Genomic DNA, 20,798 nt, shown 5'->3' with positions numbered 1-20,798 from the left:
ATGTCAAAAGCAAAAAACACCAATAAAATATTTTCCACAACTGTCTGTCCTATTTGGATTTCTCTCTGAACCAAAGATTAAACAGGGACAGCTACGGGGTTCAACCCCAGTGATAGTGCTGTAGAGGCCCTGGGCAGCGTTCTCGCTGGGCCAAAGGCGAGCACCGTCTCTGGGAAAGCATCCTTTCCGCAAGTAGGGGCCATCTGATGAGCTGCAGCTTGACACTCCTCTGTGGTCCAACGAAAACAAGAACGATTTCTGTGTGGACTTAAAAGGCAGAGTCAAGAATAACACCAAATGTTGTAGCGCATGTGTTGATCTGTTATGTTACATTTCAGCTGTTCGTTATGCTAATGGAACAGTTTCACATACTTCGTTTTGATGTAGTTGTTTTAAAAATCATGTGGATGCATCTTTCTGTGACTGCCTGGTAACACTGATTGCGTGATGTTCTGCTGTCACCACCAGGCCAGAACTGGAAGTCAGAGAGAGATGTGAAGCTTCAACTCCCAACCGTATGACTTCAAATGAGTCCCTCAGCACAGGAGGGACAAGATGTGTCAAAATCTATATGCTGTGAGATCCGAATACTAGTTTATGAGACACTGAACAGAGTATATCACCATGTCAATTAAAATTGGGGACATTTAAAAAGCGGGTTTACAATATAACTTATTAAAGCATTCCAGAGATGAGAAACTATTCACACGTCAGCATTTGGTGTCACTACCAAGTTCATTTTTCTTCAAATCCACTGCAATGGTGAAAGAAGGAATTCAAATCATGTAACTAGTAAGGCCACACAAAAATAGGTATCTTTCACATTCTCCTAGCAAACTGCCAAGACGCCCATCAAGAGTATAGGGGATATAAAGTTGTCCGCTGTTGCTATGTACTTTACTTATTGGGAGATGGCATTAGGGTCCTGCTAGATGGACTGACAGGGTGGTATCAACAAAGATCTAGCTGGCCCACTTGGAAAAAGACACATCCCATGAAACCCACGGCACTATTTCATACACTCAAAAGACAGAAGAAGAAAGACACCTGTGGCTACTGAAATAGACAAAGCCTTCTTCATAAGCTCCTTCTTATAGTTCACGGGAAACAAACTGTGCGGGACCTGGACGTTCTGCAGCAGAGGCGATGCGCCTGCTTCAGCAGGGGCAAGCAAGGGTCCACAAGCAGTCTCCCAAGGGTGGGAAGATGGAGGGTCAGTTGTCTCCAGCTAGAACATTGAAGAAACTTAAAATGGAGAGGATCAGAGAGAGAGAGTCCTCTCGTCATTATCTTTCCTCCCCCACCATAAGCACAGGTGTGCTGGAACCAGCGCGCACAGCCCACAGGAGCCGATTCATCATGGACAACGGAGCGGGGACTGCTGGAGGGCAGGCAGGAGGGTATAAGGGGAAGAGGGGAGAGGGGGGTAAATGGTGATGGGAAAGGTACAATAAAAATAAATAAATAAATTTAAAGAGCCAATTTATGAATTTCCAGGAAGTGTGTGAAGAGGTTGTGAACCTCAGTCATTATCAAACATTAAATCACCTAGATTTACTATTAAATAAATATTAAAAACAGAGATAATGAATACTCAAATGTATTACTTGTTAGTGACTGTACTGTTTTACTATTGTCCATGCGTTTGAGATTACTAACTCTGCTGTGTCTGTACGGTGGGAACACTACGTGAGGCTGGGCCACGGCGCACCTCTTCCCGGCTCTGTTCAGTGGCCCAGCGCGGGCAGCCGGGCGCCATCCTTGGTGAGGCTATTCCACCCAGAGATCAGCAAATGCTACAGATCAGGGCTGCTACGTTTTCCCCAGGAGGGCTGGTTATCGTCACACCACTAATTATGAAGCAAAGGTACTCCTCCTTTCCTATCGTGATTGGTAAAGACAGACAAATAAAGTAGGAAAAAAGCAAGTGACACCAACCGATTCACGAATTCACTGCCGGCAAAGCCACATAACAGAATGAACCAATTCACACTAGAATATGCCAATTTTATAACACAGTATACTTTAATGTTGTTTAAGTGACATCCATTTTCTAAAAAAATATGGATACAGTAAAGTTCCTTTAATATAGCTAAGAATAAACCTGAACTCTAAGGAGAGAGCAAACAAGCTTTTCTTTGAAATTGTTTACAGTTTGGATAGTCTTTATTTAGAAAAGAGAAAAGCTAAGATTCAGATGTTAAACCTAACTTCAGTTGGATTAGTAAATCAGAAGAGGGAAGTGTTTCGTGGGGAGAGGCTTGTTAACTTGTCCTCATGAGAAAGTACCAGGAGCAACTATGAAGAAGCATCATGGAAAGCATCATGAGAAACAAAATTGGTACTGCTGGATCTCAAGGCAGCGTCTGGACCCCAAAGAGACCAAAACCACTTTGCAGATAATCGTCAACACGAAAGAGCAGGTGCCCACGTCATTGTGACAACAGTAGCAAAAGAACATCTTGCTGCATGTTAGGGCACATAGCAAGTACTGTAGCGTCCTTTCAATGTCCTTGGAATTTACAGGAAATGAAGAGAAGAAACTGCACCAAAAAGCTAAGGGTCCCTAAAGGAGTTTATAAAAGAAATATAAATGCCCTGATACAAAACCACTTCCAGAAATCATAAGATATTTACTTCGGCAAAAAAGAGCAGCCTATTCTCATAACCATTCACAGCTCTAGCAGGCATAGAACACTATTGTCTGAGTTCATGTGAGGCAGAAAAAGAAAATAACAAGCGAGTTCAAGTAATCCAATATTTTTTTTTCTGGAAGAGGAGGAAAAAATGATGATTTTTAATGACCTCTCATATCCCAGTAGGAGCTCAAAAACATTACTGAGGAGCTTTGCGGAGAGGGAATAAATTACAGATGGAGCTTTCCACAAGTGGGTTTTCATATGAGGGACCTTGGCGCTTTTCAATTAGGAATGTGAAAGGCGGGATCTAGAGATTGCAACACGGGCACTGAGACACGGACTACTAGAGACGACACAAGGAGTGGCACAAAGAAGATAATGTGATGGCAATCCCAGGGAGAGTCTCTGGCAATTACTCAGACTCCCCCAAGGAGAGCTTAGTGCAAAATAGAACCAAAGAGGATGCCAATAGGATAAAAGAATGAAACAAACTTGAATCACTTTGGACAGAATGAAAAATCAGAAGGGAAAACAGAACGTGTTAAGCCAAAACCAAACCACAAATGCAAGGACAAAATTGACCAAGCTGAAGACTAACTTGTGCCATTTCTTAAAATATTTTAAGCAAAATTGATTAGTATATGATGAAATAAAATAAATAATTTCACAAAAAAAGATTTATTACTAAGCAGTTTAAGTCCCCCTAAGGAACAAATACACATTTTGTTTTGATATTTTTATTCATAAAAAAAAGAACTTTAACTCATTAAAGCAAAATATGTATTTAAATTTGTGGTATTATTTAAACTTTAATAAAAGTAAATTCTTGAAAATTAGTGAACAAAGGATAATTCAGTGAGAAATCATAACTATATTAAAATTTTTGGCTTAAAAAAAATGTCAAAAAGAGAAGCTAATCCACTCTAACAAAGCACGAGAGACTGATACAGGAAACCAGGGCAGTGAGGTACCACTTTGTGATGAGAAAATCAACCGTCGGGTCAGATGCATCTGTTCAGCAGCACACCGCCTTGGAAAGCAAGCTTAAACGGAGCAGGCTGCCCGGGGTCAGAATAGGGAAGTTAGCTTTGATCTCTGTGAATGGTGTCGCCGTCAGGTTCCATCAGGCTGACCAGGTGCTCACAGAGTAGGCAGCTGGGTCAGGATGGTGCTTCACGAGCACTGCAAAGGTCTGTCTCCTGAGACACTTCCCTCTCTGGAATGTCGCTGCTGACCAGTGCCCCTCTTGACTAGAACACTGTTTCGCTAGATGTACCAGTAACTTCATTACAATCCTTTCGGGCCTGTGAAGCCATGCTGTCTCTTGATAACTGCTTAGATCTGCTCTGAATTACTATACATTGATTTCATTGTGTAAGATCCTTGGCTGGGGTGGGAGTGGACTGGGAGATTTCACTGTTGCTCCAGTGAAATTTGTTAAGAGCTCTGTATGAAGGGCAAACTTGGACTATAAACACAGTGAGTGTGGAAAGACCGAATGTTGATCATTGTTGAAGCTGGGTGATGTATATGGGGGTTTGATAAACTATTTTATTTTTTAAATGTTTAAATAAAAACACCTGGCTGGCAGTCATATATAAATAATCAACTATTATCTATAAGTAGCCTTATAAGACATTGCTAAGAATACAAACATACAACGTAAACCAAGCAGACTATCTTCATGGAACTTGTAGTCCAGGGGGAGAAAATCCTAAGGGTGAAATTTGATATTTAATTTTCATAAAGATATTTTAAGATATTAAATGAAAGATTCAACAAGGTGATAAATAGATACTCCTTTTTCTAGAGACAATTAAGAAGAAAGCAATGACTTAGAAGGTAAGCATACAGAGGCTGGAGTCAGAATACTGGGTTCTGACTCCAAGCTCACTAATTGCTAAATGGATGGCCTTTTCCATTTGGGATGGGAAAGTATTCAACTTCTCCAAGTCTCAATTTCCTAAACTACAATATGGAGACAATACCAACATCTACCTCTTTGGACTGTCAAGAATTAAAAAATTTCTTGTTAAGTGGTTACCACAGAACCTAACATATAGTAAACATTAAATAAATGGCAGGTATAATAATAATTATGGTGTGGAGGAGTTCAGCACTTGGCTTTTCTGGAAGCAAGAGGATTTTGGTCTATAATCCTACAGTATTCAAAATCTTAAGACTGACTGTGGGTAGCTGGTATAAACACCAGGAAAAGGGGGAATGAATGAATACAGAAAGCTGGCTGCTATGTGTGTTCTTCCTGAATCCACTTCACTAGCAAGCACAGCAAAATGGGATTGCAAGACGAGAACTCTGTTGATTCTGTGCTCGGTGATTCATAGTGCTGGGGATTCCAAGCCTGACGGCTACTTGTGACACCATCTCTCTGGTAACAAAAACAAATAATTTAACAAAGCCTGAATAATAATTGCCCAGCACTCAAGAAACACCCCAATTATAAAGACACTGACATTTACCATACAGCTATAAAGCGGTACGTGATTTTCCATCTTTAATCACCACCACCCTAACCTCGCCCCTCGCCCAGGCCCATTTATCTTTTAGAAAACACAGCTAGTTTCTTAATGCTGCTGTGGTAAAAAGGAATAATGACCTCTGACAGAGCACCTGAAAACACACCACCAGCCTCGAGAAGGAGCACTTAGCTCATAGCACTTCAGTGAAAATGTCAGGACCACCCTGCAGTATTTAAGTCCTGTGAGTGCCAAGTAAAGAGAGGAGCTGAACAATTAAGGTAATGGGTGACAGACAGCAAGCCAAGAAAAAACTAAGCTGAGTATCAGAAAAATCTTCTACACTGCCAAATGTTTTTTCAAAGAAATTTGTGGTACCATCCAAGGTTTTGGTCACCTAAAATTAACTCAGACTTCATTGGAAAACATTGTCAGCACAATGCAAATTTTATGGGGAAAGAACTAAATGGCTTCTTCTTTCTCAATATTTCTAGGTTTCCCTGGAAAAGTAGGCACAAAAAGAACACATTCTTTTTTTTTTAAAGATTTTATTTATTTACTTTTTGAGAGAGAGAAAGGGAGGGAGAAAGAAAGGGAGACAAACATCAACGTGCTGTTGCCTCTTGCATGCCCCGTACTGAGGACCTGGCCTGCAACCCAGGCATGTGCCCTGGCTGGGAATCGAACCAGCGACCCTTTGGTTCTCAGGCCAGCACTCAGCCCACTGAGTCACACCAACCAGGGCTGAAGAGCACATTTTTGAAACTTGATAGCACTTGGGTGGCAGCCCCTATATGTGCTCTGTTCACCAAAGTGTTCCCAGCAGGGATCAGAGCCTCGTATATACTGGATGTTTGGTAAATGTTTGTGGCGCTGTCAGTAAAATTCTTCAGGCTAGGGAAAATGTGCTTGTAATTGCTGGTCTAACTGCTATCGAGTTTATCTTGATTTCCTCACTCTATAGGAACAGAAACAGGAGCAGGAACAAAGGGGCCAAATCCATGGGCATACTTGTAGACCCCTCCGGGAGGGCTGCAAACTGGTATGAACTTCATCTGGGCCCACACTGTGTCTAAGATCACCTAATGGGAAACTGAAGTGATCTGAGGCAAGAGAGTATATGAAGGAGAGCAATAAATAATTGCTGCGTGAACGCATGAATGAATTCTGCATTACTTTTACATCACGATGTATGGCTTCCTAAAAACACCAGTGCACAGGGTAGGCCTGATGACATGTACTGACTTAACTTTGCTGTTTCCTTTCTCTCTTAGGAAATTTTTCAAACACAAATGTAAACTAGTGACAGCATTACGGACCCTGTGTAGATGGAGATAGACATTTAAACTGACGTACCTGCCGTGGGACCCATCAAGCAATTTCTTTGTAGGGCTGCACCTATGAGTAGATAGAAGCCGGAAGTCTCTCATGAGAGCATCAGGCCGGAATACCCCCAAGATGTCAAATTACTGGGTGGGGACATCAGGAGTGGCACATCCAGATGTCCCAATTTCATCTAGTTGTGATTAAATAAACTGAAAAGATCTGAGATTTAGTCTACAGTTGTTGGTGTGAATAACACAGGATAGTATAATTTCTGGTTTGAAGAGTTGTCACTCAAAAGAGACAGAATTGTTGTACATTATTTCATAGGGCAGGATTAGATGACAAGATAAAAGCTTTGGGCCCTGACCGGGTAGGTCAGTTGGCTGGAGTGTCGTCTGATATGCCAAGGTCATGGGTTCGATCCTCAGTCGGGACAAATACAAGAATCAACCAATGAGTGCATAAAAAATAAGTGGAACAACAAACCAATGTTTCTTTCTCAGTCTCTCTCTCAAATCAATAATAATACAAAAAATAAAAGCTTTTGGCTCAGAATTGAGAAAAAAATTGTTCTCTCCTTCTATTAGGTATTTGAAAAGAAGCTGATGATTATTTAAAAAAAAACAATAACCACTTTTTATGTGCTGGTAAATAAGGAACTTATTTAGAATATAGAATTCCATATTCAGCTATATGATTAATGAGAGCATAAAATGGATATTTTCAAACCAACAAAACCTGAGACATTTTACCACTAGTAAATTCTAGTAAAAAACCCACTAAAAGATGTTCTTTGTAAATTAAACCCCACCAAAAGGGAATGTGATGCAAAAAGCAATGGTAAGCAAGAAATTTGGGTGTGAATAAATCTACACATTCTAAAAAGTAATGATGACTACATGATGGGTAAAAGAAAAATTTTAATGCCATACAAAAATAATGTGTAAAATGTGCAAGGGGTGGTAGAATTAAAGTGTTCTAAGATCCTTGTTTGAGAGACGATCAACATAAGGATTAATTGTGTACTTTGTTTATTTCAGTACGCATGTTAAAACAGAAATAGAAGGAAATAAAATGTAAAACATTATTACTACCCACACCTTACAAAACGTGAATCCGAGGCCTATTAAAGTGACTGACCTGACCAAGTTTACCCAGCCAACAACTAGCATAATGTGACAATGTGTCTCAATTGCAAGTTCTGTGATTTTTTTCCTTCTACGTCATGTAGCCTCTGATTTAGGTGATACACAAAAATAATGTGTTAACCTAATGTTCAAGTCAATAAGGCCAAAACCTCATGCTGCTGCAAGAATATCTTTATATTAACAGAACCTTGTGGTAAAAGTGCTGTGACTTTACCTAGCAATTCTATGAGCAATGGATATGAGAAATAAGATTCTCATGTTTCTTATTTCTCATATCCATTTCATTCTCACCTACCCCCCAACTCATTAATTCCTACATCTCCACATGATGTTTCTCCTAGGCTTTAATTTTTTTTAATTTTATTTTTATTTTTGATTTTAGAAAGAGGGGAAGAGCGGGAGAGAAACATCAATGGGAGAGAGAAACATCAACTGGCTGCCTTCCCTACGTGCCTTCAATGGGGACTGACCCTGAAACCCAGGCATGTGCCCTGCCCAGCAATCAAACCAGTGACCTTTCAGTTTGCAGGACGACGCCCAAACAGCTGAGCCACACTGGCAGGGGAGTTTTTGTTTTGTTTTTTAAAAGAGGGGAAGGTAAAGAGTAAGAGAGGGAACCAGGCTCTACATTTTTACTGTTTTTTTTTCTCTCTTTCTCCTTCCCATTAAAAACAAACTTTATACACGTTTGTATGTGTATGTATACATATGTGTAAAGATATCTAATATTTGTGAATCATACATCTTTTCTGATCTTTAAAAATCCCAACATATACGCTGTGGAGAGTGGTAAATTCTAAATACATAGTTTTTATTGGGATACAGTTTGTTTGAAAGATTTCTACAGAGACAGAAGTGCTTCATTCTACTGCAGTGCTCTACCACGGAAGGGCGTATGTAATGTCAAAACGCAGCAGGGCCATCTGGGATGCAATCGAGGCACCAAATCTTAGCAGTGATGGATGGTCCCCTGGCAAGTTGTTGCTAGATCAAAGGCTCTGTCTCTGCTTTGTAGTAGTTATTCTCCTCTTGCCAAAACCATTTCAATTGGTTTCTACCTACATTATTCTATTAAAGCCATGCAGGAAACCCTTCAGGCTGTGCCCAAGACTGTAGTTCAAACTCCTAGACCACAATGCGTGGTGCTGAATCACTGCCACTGACCTCCCCTCGCCCAGTCTAGTTGGCCCAGAGATATTTCTGTAATACTTCTTGAGCTAATAAAACTCCAAGGTATGCAATCTGCCTACTAGCATACGTAAAAGCATGTAAGCCTTTGGGATGAACTCTGGGCCTCCTACCATACAACTTGTCAGATGTATGAAAACAATATAAAATCAAGTTCATAGCAACTTTAACACAGGGCCGGCTGATTATATTCTGCCATTGGCATTAGCAATCCAAAGATTTATATTCTAAATGTACTGTTGAAGAAAACCATACAACATTTTTATTATAAAGAAATGAATGGAATTTCACACTGTGAAATAAATCTGCAGGATTGTGGCATTAGGCAATTCTTATATCTGGAGGCAAAGAAATCTTGAATAATTAAAACCTAAATCAATTTAAATAATTGCTCCACTAACCAAAAATAACGTAACCAAGTAAGAAAGCAAACAAGAAAATATCATATGATTTTTTCCTTTTATTTCCCCCTGTTCATTAAATGCAAATTGCTCCATTGCTAACTCCACCCACCTGCTTTGACTCCCCAAACGATAACCGAGGAAAGAAGAAAAGGTTTATGGGCCTCGGTAATCCCAAAACAGAACAATCCATTTCAGAATGACTAAAACTTGACTGTATTCTGTTTCACAATTATGCATAGCTCATTGGTAATATCATTACTAAGAATGAATAGGTCTACCAAGCTCCAACACAATTTCCTCTTTTGCAAGTGCATGGAAATAGGCTGATTACAACAACCAAAAGCCCACTTAATTGAGGCACTGAAGACTTTTGGAGGAGTAAGCTTTGTAGCAGTGAAAACATAATAAAAATAACGGATGGTACTTTAGCAGACAGGGCCAATAGGTTAAGGAGAGAAGGATAAATAGAAAATTACAGGTAAAGGATTAACAAGCAAAAGAGCTTACTGTGTGGTCTCAGAAAATGGTCCCGGCAAATCAGAGATTTAACTTGATTATTTCATGGAGCCAGATCTAGGCCCTGTTGAGCCGAAGCCCTTATTCTCACCGTGAGGAGTACAGTCTGTCAGCGGGTTTAGAAGGCATAGCGATTAACACCAGAGTCGGGGTGGTGGAAGTAACAGCACATCCAGCAGCACCCTGGGGTGTCCTACATAAGATTATAGCAAGGTAATAAATAGTATGACAAAGCTAACCTCCTCAGCATTGTTCCAAGAGAGTTCCTATGGGAATGGGGTTATTTCAGATTTTATCTTAAGTATTTAACAGATACAGATATAGACATGACTAGCAGTTTTCTAGGCTTGGCGACCTCTCTCCATAAAAGATCAGAAGAGCCTAAGAATAAAAGATAAGTCAGCTCGAGTCATAATTCTATTCCCTTTTCTTCATCCAAAAAAAAAATCTCATAACTCGCTCTGTCTTCCTTCTCTATTTTGCTTTGGGGAAGTCTAGAGATAGTCTTTTCTCCCCCCGTGAGTGTCTGTCTCACATGGTGTGTAGCACAGAAGCCTCAGCAGCAACACAGGACCTGCACCACACCGACCAGTCAACACTCTTCCCTGCCCTTTGGACAGGTCAACAGCGTACGTGCAGCCGACAGCTGGTTTCTTCAGGAAGCTTGGAGAACAGCTTTGGCCAATGCCCCTGCTCCCAATCACTTCAGTGATTCAGCACAAATCTTCTCTCAGGGTTCCCTTTTAAGTCACTCATGTCCAAACCAAAACGTCATAAATTTACAAAAAAATGTATGTCCTTTATTGGAGCAAGTAATTGGCAGCAAAGAGAAAATAACGCAAACCAAATAAAACAGATAAAACCGAGAACCAGCAAATCAGATGAGAAAACAATGTGCTGCTGGCATTTAAATAAAGGAAACAATGGGCTGTGTTTAAATACAGCGATCCCACGGCAACAACATGTTGCCTTTTTGCCGCACTCCCAAATTTCTCCTGTTTGGGGCCGGACACAACTTTTCACCTCTGTGTACTTAGAGATTCACAGGGGCTAACACTGTTTACGGCTTACTTGGGCTTGCTTGCACACTCTCAAAGGGTGAAGTGTTTCTTGGTAGAAAAGCTGATGATAAGCCTGTAGGTCAAACCAGAAGTACACGCTGTTCTGCCACAACTGCACATGGAAAGATGGAAAACATACATGAATTATTACCGCCCAATTATTAAAACTCTATAGAGCTCTAATTTCAAATAAAAATAACTTTAACTCCTTGGGGTTATCATAAATCAGGTTCAATTTAAGATGGTTTTATCTTTTTTCACAAATTGGCAACATAGAAAATAAGTATTGGTATTGTCACTAGAACATTATATTTTTGCGTGTGTGCCTCTCACCTAATTGGTCGTTAAAACAGTAAGTGTTCTACTTAACAGTTAAAGAGTAATCACATATTTCTGGCAGGAACCCAAAATCTAAAGGTATTTTGGTATATATGGGCGAATGTATACCGTAGCAGAACCAAACACTACTCTTCATTTGAACCAATGAAATACTTTTCATTTGAGGCAAAGTGAAGACTTTGTGTATTAAAAAAATAAAAATAAAAATAACTTTGCCACTACCCACTGTAATATGTAATTGTTATAATTATTGAAATCAAATTAAAGGATTGATAGAAATATGCTCTGAATATAATATTTATTACATTGAAACAGTTATGTGAAAATAAACTATTGTTAACAGTGCAAGTTAATTTTTGTCTATCTGTATTTTACTTTTCTTTTTAATTTTAGAAGGATAGTGAAACAAAGAAAATTATCACTGAGATGTTTAAAATGTAACTGAATATTTAGTATGAAATTTGTTACCAGAGATTGGAATTTTAACATCAAATACAATTATTTGAGCACTGAATTATTTGAACCTCTCTTATTTTAAAATGAAGTAAAGTTTTCTACCTTGTTCCCTGAATGCTCACAGAATTTAGTGAAGAAGAATCCAGCTCTATTTTCTACATACAAAGATTGCAACAAATTTTCCATGTCAAATCCTCCCAAGGCACCATCTGCCATGGTTTTAACCTAGACAACAAAACAGAAGGATATTATCCACCGAACACACTGTAGTTTTTTTGTGGCACTGTACAACAGGGTTCCGTCGGTTCTGCCCGGCTGTCATGTCCCCCCGGATCATTTTATTTTTGTACCACGCACGTAATCAATGCAGTGTGTCTGCCTCTGACTGTCATACAAGGTTCGTGTCTGGAGCCAAGGACGGCAGCAGAGTTGGTTCTATTTTAAACCAATCTGATCTCAAACATAATGTCAAAACGAATTCCCAACCTCAACTATTTTCTTGTTTCAGGCACAGTGATACCACTTTAGGAGAGTCTTCCAAATCGCTGTTGGTGGTCTCTTTCTTACATGTTTACTGTTATTTTAGCCTTGAGGTGCTGCTAAAATAGCTACAAGAGAGTTGTAAAAAGAACTATCTTCAAGGCCTTTCAATGCTGCTCTTAACAGTCTTGTGGGGGGTGGAAGGGTGTCCCTCTTTGGACATCTCACCCCGTACAGGTCATAGCCTTCAGAGTGTAAATGACAGTACACGTTCTCATAAAGCTTTGCTATTTATGGGCTTCTCTATCGGTGGTGCTGGCAACCCTAGCACCATGCTCGAAACACAGACAGCTGGCTATCTGTCTGAGCACAGAGTTACTCTAGAATGTAAATTTCTGTATTTGTATTAACTCTTTGCTATTTGTTGTGTGGAACTCAGACTTCTTAATCTTAAGATAACTGGCATAAATAATTTAGGATTTAAGTAAATTTCCTGCTCTCTCTTTGTTGCAGTGTCTCTCTGTCTCTCTCTTTATGGCCCTACTAGATAAATTCTGAGGTGAGAATGTAATGGTTTTATGATGTCTAACCATTGACATTCCAACACTAAAATATCATTATTTTGGTAGGAAAAAATCCTAATTAGAAGAAAAGGGGAACTGTTTGCTTAGAATAAAATATTACACAAAATTATATCTAAGTGTTCAGACTATATCTGGACTAGAAAGGTTAATACCTGAAGTATAACCCTTAGAGAATGTAAAATTGTTACATAGAATTGGTGTGCAAAATCCACATTTTCAAGGTAGCCACACTACGAAAATTCTTCATAAAATGCTTCATAAAAATTCTAAGCTTCTAAAATATAACACCAAATATTATTTTTATCAAGTATTACAAGTGTAATAAAAACCCTACAGTGTGTTATTTTGTTTTCGACGTGTCCTCATACTAAAACCAGAGCACAGCTGTTTTTCAAAACAGTAATCAGTGGAATACACAGCAACATGGTTCTACAGAAGGAAACATAGAGGAATTTTTGTGTAAAAATCCTTTTGCAAGGAAAAATTAAAGTATGTTGTTTAGTAAAGAAAAAATATTGTGGTAAATCAATAAAAATTCTTTAAAATCAAGGCACACGGATCAGTGAAATAAGGAATGAGATTAATCAGTCCTCAAAGTACTTACCAAAGGTTCTTCTGTATAAGTGTATTTTCTATCTAGCTGGGGCTTCAGACATTCAGAAATGTCAGTAAAAGATGTTAAACGAACAACTTCGCTGCTGTCTCTCATGTGTGCTGACCTAAATTATAGGGATGAGAACTAATCAGTCAACAAACATTTTGAACACCTTTGGTATACATGGCGCCACATTAATAAAATGAAATATAAAATCATATGATCATCTCAACAGGTACAGAAAAAGCATGTGACAAAATTTAACCCCCATTCATGAGTAAAACTCTCTACAAAGTGGGTTTAAAAGGAATGTATTTTATCATAATAGAGGCCATAAGTAACAAGCCCACAGCTAATATCGCACCCATCAGTGAAAAGATGAAAGCTTTTCCTCTAAGGTCAGGAACAAGACAAGGATGTCCACTCTCATCATTCTTACTCAATACTAGTACTGGATATCTTAGCTAGAGCAATTAAGCAAGACAAAAAAATAAAAGGCATCCAAATCAAAAAGGAAGAGGCAAAACTGTCACTATTTGCAGATGACATAATGTTCTCTACAGAAAACCCTAGCGATTCCATCAAAAATCTTTTAGAACTAATCATCAAGTTCAGTAAAGTTCAGGATATAAAGTCAATATACAAAAATCAGTTGCATTTCTATACACTAATAATGAACTATGAGAAAGAGCAAGTAAGAAAAACAATTTTATTTACAGTTATACCAAAAAGAATAAGATACCTAGAAATAAACTTAACCAAGGAGGTGAAAAACTTATACAACATAAATTGTAAAATATTGCTAAAATAAATGACAGAAGACATAACTAGATGAAAACACATCTCACGTTCAAACATTGGACAACTTAATTTTGTTAAGATGTCAACACCACGTAAGGCAATTGACAGATTCGAAGCAACTCCAATCAAAATCCCAATGACATTTTTGCAGAAATAGAAAAACCTCTCCTAAAATTCATATAGAATTTCAATGGGTCTCAAACAGTCAAAACAATCTTAAAATAGTAAAGCAAAGCTGGATGGCTAACACTTCTTGATTTCAAAACTTACCTCAATACTACCGTAAACAAAACGTTGTGGTGCTTACATAAAGACACACATGTAGACAATGGAATAACACAGGGAGCCCAGAAATAAACCCTTGCCTGTAAGGTCAAATGACTTTTGACAAGGATGTCAAGACCATTCAATGGGGAAATGACAGTCTTTTCAACAAATGATTCTGGGAAATACGGATATCCAGATACAAAAGAATGAAGCTAAGCCCTTATCTAACACAATATACAAAAATTAACTCAAAATGGATTAAATACTTACATTTAAAAGCCCACGCTATGAAACTCTAGGAAGAAAACAGGACAAACACTTCGTAACACTTAATTTGGCCATGGTTTCTTAGATATGATATCAAAGACACAGGCAAAAAAAATAGACAAATTGGACTTTATAAAAGTTTAAAAATTTTGTACACCAAAAGACATTAAGAGTACAAAATGTGGCCTGTGTAATGGGAGAGAACCCACAGAGAACTCCTACAACTCAAAAACAAGAAAACAAATATTCTGATCCAAAAATGAGCAAGACTTGAATAGACATTTCTCCAAGAACATACACAAATGACCAATAAGTACGTGAAAAGAGGCTCAACATTACTAATCATTAAAGAGAAACAAATCACAACTACAGTGAGATACCACCTCACATAATTAGGATGACTAATATTTTTTAAAAATCAGAAAATAACAACTGTTAGGAAGGGTATGGAGGAATTGGAATTTTTGTACACTGTTGGTAGCAATATTAAGTGGTAGAGCCACTGTGGAAACAGTATAGCAGGTCCTCAAAAAATTAAAAATGGAATCACCATTTGATCCAGCAATTCCACTTGTGGATATGTACACAAAAGAACTGGAAGTAGGGTCTTGAAGAGATTTGTACATACGCGTTCATAGCAGCATTATTCCCTGTAGCCAAAATGGGACAGCAACCCAAGTGTCCACTGATGGATGAATGATTAAGCAATATGTGATATACTTATATATATTCTATGTATATTAATTACAGGGGTGATCAAAAGAAGGTTTACAGTTTTGTGTGGAAAAAAGACATGCAGGTATGAAAATAACAGCACAAGAATAACTCTGTGTCTCACACACTCACGACTGTAAACCTACTTTTGCCTACCCCCGAATACATACGATGAACAATTATTTAACCCTAAAAAGGAACGACATTCTGAAATATGGTACAACATGGAAGAACCCAGAGCACATTATACTAAGTAAAATAAGCAGTCACAAAAAGGCAAACAATTTCCTTCGTGCAAAGTACTGAGAGTAGCCAAAATCATGGAGACAAAGTAAAATGGTGGCTGTCACAGCTGGGAGAGAGGGGGTGGGTTGTTCTTGTTTAGTGGTGCAAAGCTTCAGGTCTACAAGCTGAAAACAGTTCTGGAGATGGATGGTGGTGACGGCTGCACAATAGCATTAATGTATTTAGGACCACTAACCCGTACAGTTAGAAAGGGTTAAAGCCCGAACTAACAAGCAAAAGAGAGACAGACTCATAGACACAGAGCAGGCTGGCAGCTCTGGGGAGACTGAGCAAATAGGTAAAAGGACTCGTGGATGTGGACAACAGTGCAGTGACTGCGGGGATGAAGGGGGCATAAGAAGGATAAAAGGTAATGGAAGAAATACAATAAAATATATAATGTAAAAAATAAATAAAAAGGCTTAAGACGGTAAATTTCTTGTTTCATGTATTTTAGCACAATAAAATAAAAATGAAAAATCAGAGATGTACCTTCAGCAGTTGAGGCGGCTTTTCCCTGAAGTTTCGCTCCTAATGAGCAGCACCTGAAAAACTAAGCATCGTGTTTCATGGCTGGCAGACCCGAGGGCTGAAGCCTAGCAGTGAGGGTACGATGGAAGTAAGCCAATCCTTGCACACGCTGTAGCACTACTTTAGTCTTTTTGTTTGCTCAGAAAAACTCCCGTAATTTGATTAAGATTACCCTAGACTACCAGTGCTTAAGTAAAAGAAGAAAAAATTCATTCCAGAAAAATATGGCAACCAAAATCTCAAATAAGTTCTACAAATGATATTTCAAATGGAAGATAGAGCTTAAAATTAACCAACATAATACATAAGAGCAGATAAGACAACAAGAACAAAATTCAGCTTAAAATAGAACAACAGAGACTCACAGGAGCTTTAGATATTGAAACTATCAGACACAGACTTCAAACAACTGTGATCTAGGGGATTAAACAAAAGACTGAGAATTTCGGCAAAGAACTGGAAACTAGGAAACATCATAACAGATCTAAACAGATTCAAAGATAAATTATAGAAAATACAATAACTGAAGTTAGGAACATTGAATGTGACTAATAACAGATTAGACACAGTTGAATGGAGAAACAATGAACTAGAAAATAAGTCAAAAGAAAATGCCCAGAATAGGATGGAATACAGAAGACAGGGTATAAGAGAACAAATTAAGAAGGTCTTACATACATTTAATTGGAATCCCAGAGTAAGTGGAAATAAAGAGTAACATTATAAGAGATAATAGCTGACCATTTTCCAAAACTAATGAAAAACATCAAAGCCACAGATTCTTTTTTTTAATGTTGACATTATTACAGATGTCTCCCATTTTCCCTCCTTCCCCCTCCACCAAGCTTCTGACTCACCCCGCCCCCACCCGGCCTTGCGTACGTGCATATATGTACTTTCGCTAATCTTTTCCGGTCCCCGTGTCCCCTCCCCTCTGCGATCTACCAGTCTGTTCCAGGTGTCTGGGCCTCTGGCTTTATTTTGTTTGTCAGTTTGTTTTGCTCACTAGATTCCACATATGAGTGACATCATATGATATTTGTCAAAGCAGATTTAATAACCCTGAGTTGGATGCAAAAAAGTAAACCCACACCTAAACATATTAAAATTATTTAAAAAAACAAAACAAAATTCAAAGGTAATACAAAAACAGCTGGAGAAAAGACATATCTTGAAAAGAAAAACAATTAGCCTAATAGCTAATACAGTAGTCACCCTCATCCATGGTTTCTCTTTTCTCAGTTTCAGCTACTCACGGTCAGCTGCGGTCTGAAAATATTACATGGGAAATTCCAGAAGTGAACAATTCGTAAGTTTTAAATCGTTTGCTCTTCTGAGTAGCATGACAGTGTCTCACATTGTCCTGGTCTGTCTGATCTGGGACACCAATCACCCCTTTGTCAAGCGTATCCACGCTGTATATGCTACCCACCCATTAGTGCCTTAGCAGCCATCTCGGTTTGCAGATTGACTGTCACGGTGCATAACACTTGTGTCCAAGTCACCCCTACTTCACTTAGCAATGGCCCCAAAGCATAACAATAGTGATGCTGGCTATCGGGATATACCAAAGAGAAGCCATAAAGTGCTTGCTATAAATGAAAAGGTGAGTAGAGAAAAATAAGATACTTTGAGAGAGAGAGAGACCCCATTCACATAACTTTTGTTACAATATACTGTTACAATGGTTCTGTTTTATTAGTTTTGTTGTTAATCTCCTATCATGCCTAATTTGTAAATTGAGCTTTCTCATGGTGTGCATATATGGAAAACAGTATCGATAGGGTTCTGCACCTATCCAAGTTTTCAGGCATCCACTGGGAGTCTTGAAATGTATTTTCTGTGGATAAGGGGGGGCTACTATATTTAGACAGAAACACTGGGAGCAAGAAGATAACAAAATAATATCTCAAGGTGCTGGAAGAAAATAAGTACCAATCTATAATTCTGTACTCAGCAGAAACATTTCATAGCCATTTTCAACAGGTGTGCTGTGGCATGCTGGCATGCAGCAAGGATCTTTAAAACATGCACTACCTGACCGTTTAGTCGGGGCACTGACCTTTCCCTCAGATTGTCAAATGAAAAAAATGACATCAGCCAACACAACAATTGCTGTCTGGTGTGAACGAATCAAAATTATACTTACTCTTTTTGTCAAATCAGCAAAAAATATATTTTTTGGTGTGCTGCAGAATTTTAGTAATTAGTTTACGTGTGCCATGAGAAAGGTTGAAAATCACTGATATTTAAAAAAGAAAGTGACCACAACATAAACGAATCTTGAAAACATTATGCCAAGTGAAAGATGCCAGAAACAAAAGGCCACCTATCACATGATTTCATTTCTATGAAATGTCCAGAATACACAAGTCCTTGGAGACAGAAAGCAGGTGAGTGGTTACCAGGTGCTGGGGGAGGGAGACATGGGGAGAGATTACTAATGAGGCAGTGCTTCTCCTAGGGGTGACAAAATGTCCTGGAATTATACAGTGGGGATGGTTTCATAACATTGTAAACACACTAAAAATTGCTGAATGGCACACTTGAACATGATTAAAATGGTGAATTTTATGTTATGTGAACTTTATCTCAGTAAAAGAAAAACAATGAAAGTAAAAAAAAAAAAAAAAGAAACAAATGAAGGTGATCAATTAGTAAACACAGAATTATTCACCAGCAGATCCCACACCAAAGTTAATACCAAAGGGTATTTTTTTCAGGCTGAAGAATAATCATCCCATTTTTTCAAAAATAAGAAAAAGGGTAGATATGTGGGCCAATCTAAATGAATAATACACTATATTAAATAATGACAGTAGTTTTGAGAGACTTATGAGTTCTCCAGTTTGAGCAATATTGAATTACTAAACGGGGACAAGAAAGAAAGGAGGGCAAGCTTCTCAGAGAAGTCTGATTGTACGGCTAACGAGCAACTGGAAATCAGAAGCACCACCTCTTTAAAATACTAATCTCACGAGTTCTACTCCTTATTTAAAGTATGCATGGGAAGTATTAGCCCCCTAATACCTACCACTGAAATATAGGGACCTATATTTAAAAATCAGTGTATTGGTTTTGCATTTCTATTCAATTTTTCAATTAAAAAAAAAAACCTTACCATTGCAGAAAAGCACCTGGCACATAAAAGGCTGCACCTACCCTTTCTCAGCCACGTCATCCTTAGAAGAAACTGAATACCAAGTCTCGCTCTTCCAAGGTTTTTGAATTGCTGTAGGTGGTTTCTGGGGAGATTTAGCATGATGCACTAAACTGGGTTCTTCTTTCTAACAAGTGGTAAAATAATGAACGAAGTAAAAATGAGCAAACTGAAAAACAAAAAGGTAGGTAGAGAACAAAAGCATAGCTCTTCCCATACACCTAAAATCTGTTTTGATTACTAGAGGATTTATTCCCTCACTCCACCACCCACTATTCTTCCCACTATAACAAAATTGTTCTTCTTCCCAAATGCCCACTTTTATGAAACCAGCAAGCTGAAACCCCTATTGCTATTTAGCCTTCAAGAAAGGAAAGGCTAAAGGCTTCTATTTCCTTACTCCCATCATTGTGAAAGAGGACTCTTTCCTGGAGGAAGAACTTTGTAAAAACTTTTCTTTATTTTGTAGCTTAATAGGGTTTAGTGCTCACATGGGCGTGCATGCCTGCGTGTGGCAGCATGGAAAATGGGGATGGCGAGGTGTGGAAGGGACGTGAGAACACCACTAGTCCATTATAGAGACCTGTATCTTAGCAGAACTATCCCCTTTCATTTAAAAAATTTATATCTATGGTTATTGTTCCCATTCTTAAAAGTTCTTTATGGTAAAAAGTTTTTAAATCCAGAATATGAGATGCTACATGTGTGATCAAAAAAGTATGAACAGCTAAACATCAAAATCAGAGGAAAAAGAATCAATCACCTACATATGGGGGACATACAAATGTAACCACAAATGTAACTCACTTCCACCACAGTTAAAAGTGAGGACTATGAAAATTATGACACATGTGGAAAAACGCTGATAATAATAAAAAGATGTAATCAGAACACAAAAGCATAAGGTGTTAATACTAAAGTTTCACAAGCCTAAGAGAAAATAAATTAATATTGGATTAGCCAAAAAGTTCGTTTAGTTTTTTCCGTAAAATAAAAAACACATTTTTTCAGTTTCTCCAATAACTATTGATTTCAATATTTTGAGTATGTCGGCTCTCTCCCGTGTGGTACAGTGTTAATTGTTCTCAGTTAAGGTCTCAACTGGATCGCTATCAACTTCAGCTGGTCTACCCGACCGTGGAGCATCGTCCAGCAAGAAATCTCCAGCAGGAAATTTGCAAACCACGTTTGACCCCTTTGATCAGACATGGTACCTTCTCTGTACACTGCAGAAATCTTTTTTTGCATTTTAGTTGCATTATCACCTTTCTTGAATAAAGCATAATATGCTGAAACTGTTGTATATTTTCTTCCATCATCAACAGTAAAAGGGTTGCACAGAAATTCACCAATTTGATGCTTTTTTAATGCACGCTGATATGACAGCTGTCTCAATACAATCTACCAGAATTGTTTTCAGTGAAGCTAAAGACAACTAAGCACTAGTAGCACCATCATACAGAAAAAAACAAATGAACTTTTTGGCCAACCCAACAGTTGTCTAGAAGTAGGTGAGATCAGAATAATTTGTTTCTTCAGTTTCCAAATTCACAGTTTTAT

At 38.3% G+C, this 20,798-nt stretch overlaps 1 protein-coding gene across 7 annotated transcripts in view; it reads right to left on the bottom strand.

Annotated features, from left to right (window-relative positions):
- Nucleotides 1–20,798, bottom strand: part of RGS22 (regulator of G protein signaling 22) — a 116,887-nt gene that overhangs the window by 48,312 nt on the left and 47,777 nt on the right. For all 7 annotated transcript variants that reach the window (XM_053930380.1, XM_053930381.1, XM_053930383.1 and 4 more), the window contains exons 11-14: nt 19,241–19,365; nt 13,223–13,337; nt 11,657–11,779; nt 10,770–10,871 (exon numbers count right to left, since the gene is read on the bottom strand). In XM_053930380.1, the coding sequence (XP_053786355.1) occupies nt 10,770–10,871; nt 11,657–11,779; nt 13,223–13,337; nt 19,241–19,365 (465 nt within the window). The remainder of the gene's footprint in view (nt 1–10,769; nt 10,872–11,656; nt 11,780–13,222; nt 13,338–19,240; nt 19,366–20,798) is intronic.

The sequence above is a fragment of the Desmodus rotundus genome, chromosome 8 (assembly GCF_022682495.2).
Source record: "Desmodus rotundus isolate HL8 chromosome 8, HLdesRot8A.1, whole genome shotgun sequence".
In the NCBI taxonomy this organism is placed as follows: Eukaryota; Metazoa; Chordata; class Mammalia; order Chiroptera; family Phyllostomidae; genus Desmodus; species Desmodus rotundus.
The sequence above is the reverse complement of the archived record's forward strand: the minus strand, read 5'-3'. Positions and strand labels throughout refer to the sequence as shown.